General features: G+C 33.7%; 1 protein-coding gene across 1 annotated transcript; it reads right to left on the bottom strand.

Annotated features, from left to right (window-relative positions):
• Window positions 1-3,255: 3,255 nt before the first annotated feature.
• Window positions 3,256-3,603, bottom strand: LOC109209197. Its single transcript, XM_019372413.1, has one exon. The coding sequence runs from the start codon at window positions 3,601-3,603 to the stop codon at window positions 3,256-3,258; it is 348 nt and encodes a 115-aa protein (XP_019227958.1).
• Between the last annotated feature and the right edge of the window lie 962 nt (window positions 3,604-4,565).

Genomic DNA, 4,565 nt, shown 5'->3' with positions numbered 1-4,565 from the left:
TCTAAGCGAAAACACTGTTCAAAACCCAGAAAATACGCTAGTATATTATGCTGGAATTCCAGCATACTTATCCTGGAACTCCAGCATAATATGATGGAGTTCCAGCATAAGTACACTAGAACTCCAGCATAATATACTGGAGTTCCAGCAAAGTATACCAGTCCAGTATAATATGCTGGAAGTTCATACACAAGTGCTCGAATCTCCAGTATATTATGCTGAAACTTTCCGTGTGTTGGAGTTCCAGCATAATATGCTGGAAGTTCATACACAGATGCACCGAACTCCAGTATATTATGCTGGACCGGTCTCTGTTGCAGAAAAATAGTGGCTATTTTTCATTGACTTGGTAAACGTTGGCTATTTTTGAATGACCAGTCCGAAAACTGGCTAGACCGTGCTATTTTTACTGTCAAATACTCATTCTATATGACTTAGTGGGCTTAGCCTTTTAAGGCCTCAAAAGTGACTTAGGCCTCATTTGTTTTTTTTAAGATTAAGACATCTGAATATCAAGATGTGTATTAAGATTAAGACATCTAAATCTGAATACACATATGAATATATTAAGATGTGTATTAAGATCTGAATACTAAATAATTAAGACTGTTTGATTTTTAACATCTGAATTTTATCTTCATTTGAAAATTAATAAACATAAAATTCAAATGAAATACTAACTAATCTAATATTCTATCAATAAAATATATAGTTTTTAAAAATATGATAGTTGTTGGTGGTGATGGCTAACGGGTGAATGCCGAATAGAGGCGGTAGTTAGTGGTAGTTTTGATTGATGATGGTGGTTCTAGTAGCTAGTAGTGATTGTTAGTGGTGGCGATTATGATTGAGGATGGTGCTGGTGGGTGGTGATAGTTAATAATGGCGGGTGGTGGCAGTAGTTATGACTGAGGAAGGTGGTGGTAGGTTATAATGATGGGCAGTGCCGGCTGTGGTTGTTAATAGTTATGGTAGTTGAGGTGGATGAGTGTTGATTGTGGGTAAGAATGATGGTGGTCGGAGTGGTGGGGATAGTGGGTGGTGATGGCCGATAATGGTGGCGGCTATGATTGAGGATGATGGTGGCGGCGTGATGGTGGTGGAGGTGGTGGTGGCGGCGGCATGGTGGTAGTTGATAATGGTAGGCGGTGGCGGCAATTAATAATGAATATGTGATAGTATCTTAATGAAATTAAGTCTCTGTTATCGATCTTAATCATACAGACCTATTCGGACCCATTAAGTGGTTGCGAAGTAAAAAAAAAATACACACACTTAATGATTAAGATCTGAATAATTAAGATTCAAACTTTAAAAACAAACACACTTAATATCTGAAATCTGAATGATTAAAATTTAGACCTCCATTAAATGCAAGCAAATAAGGCCTTAAAGCCACCTATGTGGGAAACCCACATATACAAACTATGTCTAACAATACCTAGAGTTCACAAGGGATTCACTACATACATGAAGTTTGATTCATGACAACTCTAGTGTCAATGTTTGATTTCACTATTTAATTTGCAGCCTCTAATGATAGTAAAATTATTAACTTGACCAGATGTATTTTTTTTGTTGGTCCCACTCGATATCCAGTACCTGCATTAGTATCCGAGTCTATTTAAATTTGTGCGTGAAAATCTCATATTAGGGGGTAACGTAGTTCCTAACAATATAGTATACTATATTGTTATACTATATAGTTTGAACTTTGACCCTCTATCCGTAAGCTAGCGATTTATGTGACTCGCTGACTAATAACGTAATTAAAAATGGGCGTCTAGTTGGAATCGTAATTTGGATCCTTATTATTGCGTCCTACATGGATTAATTATAATGAATTATAGTACTTATACAAAGCAGACCAATTGTGACATGAGAAAAATGTTTAGGTACTCAAAGGTGTTGTATTGAATATTTATTTCCTCATTCCTCTCGAAAGGTTCTCAAGTGGCTATCTTTATTTTGGTTCAAAACTCAAAACTCGAAAAGCCTGTCGGTTAAGATTTTTGCACTCGTTAAAGAAAATATTTAATAGTCTTGATAGTAAAAAAAATTTTGCACTCGTTTAAAAAAAAAAGATAGCAAAATATTTGTTTTGTTATAAATAAAAGTAAAATAGAACAAAAAATAGAGAGAAGAGAATATAGATATTTCTCATTCAAGTGTATATCTTTAATACAATAGGTAGAATCCTTTTTATATGGCGTAAAAGTCATTCGAAAGTTACAACTCTTTTGATGAAATATTGAACAAGTACATGAGTTCATTACATGGAATGTAAAAATGAACGAACATTCACATTAATTCATCAAATTCATAGCATGTTTATAAACTATTATATTCTTCTCTTAAATATATTACTACTTAATTAGTACTCCACTAATTGAATTAGTTAGTGTAACCTAAGAAATAAAGTACAATACATAGTTCTTGGACTTCTAAAAATTCATATATTTAAAATAAATTTAATTTGTCAAAACGACTAAGATTTTATATCATATCAAGAGTATCAGATTAGTCGCATATAATGCAGCCCCGACCTTTTTTTCCCGATGTTGTACTCCCTCCGCTCTACTTTAAGTGGCAATATGTCCTTTTTAGTTCGTCCACAAATAATGATAACTTTTTAAATCTGGAAACAATTTAACTTAAATTTCTCATTTTATCATTAATGAGAAGCTTTTTAACCAGACAAATATTTATGACTTGTTTTAAATCATAAGTTTCAAAAATCTTCAATTCTTTCTTAAACTTAAGAAAACTTCGTACTGATTCAAACATTACCACATAAAACCATATAGTAATACATTCCACTTCAGCACTTCTTGACAATTACCTAGGAAATGAACTCTGAACGTATTCACGGAATTTTATTCTTCCGGCGAACTTCGCTCAAGAAATGTAAATATAAGTAATATGTTAAGATATATAATTGGGTCGTGTTGATCAAATTCTTTGGCAAAACCTTCCGATCTAAATTCGTATGTATACCGAAGCTATCCAATTCTGGTCAAAACGACTATCCTTTTATTTGTTTCCCGCAACCGCAACAACTCAAGAATAAAATGAATGAAAGTACAATATCTAAAACGTGTCAATTTTTCCATGTACAAGGTAAGGCTTTAAAATTGCCCAAACAGAGTCTAAAAGTGCTTGCTATATACGTGCACTGCACAAACAAATCAAAGAATCCTTCTACCTCCAAAAAAAAAAAAGAACGAAAAAGAAAGAAAATATACTACTAAGGACTTAATTGTCCTCAGGTATACTGTGTAAGGCAGGGCTCCATGAGCGATGGCACAACTCAAGACTTTCACTAACCTTCATCAACTGCGTCAACAATTGATGGAGGGATATGCCTTGTACCTCTGCCTTACCCATCAACTCCGATAATTGCTTCTTCGTGATCTTTATCTTTATCTCTTTTGCTGATCCCGGCGTTGAAGTATGAATGCTTTCCTTATTTTCTCCCATTAGAAGATGATCATCCTCCAATTTCATGCTCTTATGACAATAGAAATCTTCGTTAGTTTCTGGTAAGCCCCAGTCTTCGCCTCCAAACTGCATGGATGATTCTTTTCTTATACAATTTCCCATAATTTCTCGGTGTACGTACGTACTTTGTACTTGATTCTCTTTTCTCTTTGTAAGCAGGATATATGAAATTTTAATAGGCGATGTTTTTGTAAATATGAGGAGCTGTGACATTATATAGGAAGTAGGAATGAAGGGTTCAAATTAAAGCCAAGGGAGGAAGAGGGTTGGCAATTTCACTAGGGAGCAGGGACTTGGTCTAGTGGGTGTCCTACTTGGCAGGTGATTGAGATTTTGACCTTATCCTTTGTGGCCCCAACTCTACCTAGACCCATTTGGGTCTAGGGTTATACAAGGAGTAATGGCAAATTTACTTAGCTGGTCCTATATGTTTGGGACAGATATATATATATATATATATATATATATATATATATATATATATTTTGGTAAATAAGTCATTTTTAAAATGGTTAGTTGTCAGAACGCATAGCTGTTTAAAAAAATATACTACTATTTTCAACAAAAGAGGAGATAACTTCTCTCACTTATGAGAATAAAAAAATTCTCTACAATTATCTCAATACTTAATTTCATATCACTACTCCGACCAACACTTAAACATTATTAATGATCTTTAATATTCAAAATCTCATCAAAACACTAGTTGATTTGCAAGAATTAACTCCTAATCATCAATCAAATTTTTCTTGAAAAACATTTTTCATCACTCACCAAACAAACACAAAAAAGATTATTCTATTTCATCTTTTGAACAGGGAAAATATTTTTTTGAGCTAACATTATGTGATAATTCTAAATATTGGACTATTTAGGGTGTGTTTGGTACGAAGGAAAATGTTTTCCTAGAAATTTGTTTCATGGAAAATGAGTAGTTTTATCACTTATTTTCCCTTGTTTGGTTGATGAGTGGAAAACATTTTCGGAAAAATATTTTCTAGTGTTTTGGTTAGAGAATAGAAAATATGTTTTTATGCTACTCTCATCACCCCCCCCCCCCCCCC

Source organism: Nicotiana attenuata, unplaced genomic scaffold (assembly GCF_001879085.1).
Source record: "Nicotiana attenuata strain UT unplaced genomic scaffold, NIATTr2, whole genome shotgun sequence".
In the NCBI taxonomy this organism is placed as follows: Eukaryota; Viridiplantae; Streptophyta; class Magnoliopsida; order Solanales; family Solanaceae; genus Nicotiana; species Nicotiana attenuata.
This window is presented reverse-complemented; position numbering and strand designations above follow the sequence as displayed.

What these genes read in the sequence shown, in the direction of transcription:
- LOC109209197 (XM_019372413.1), bottom strand. Translation starts at nt 3,603, where the DNA reads ATGGGAAATTGTATAAGAAAAGAATCATCCATGCAGTTTGGAGGCGAA.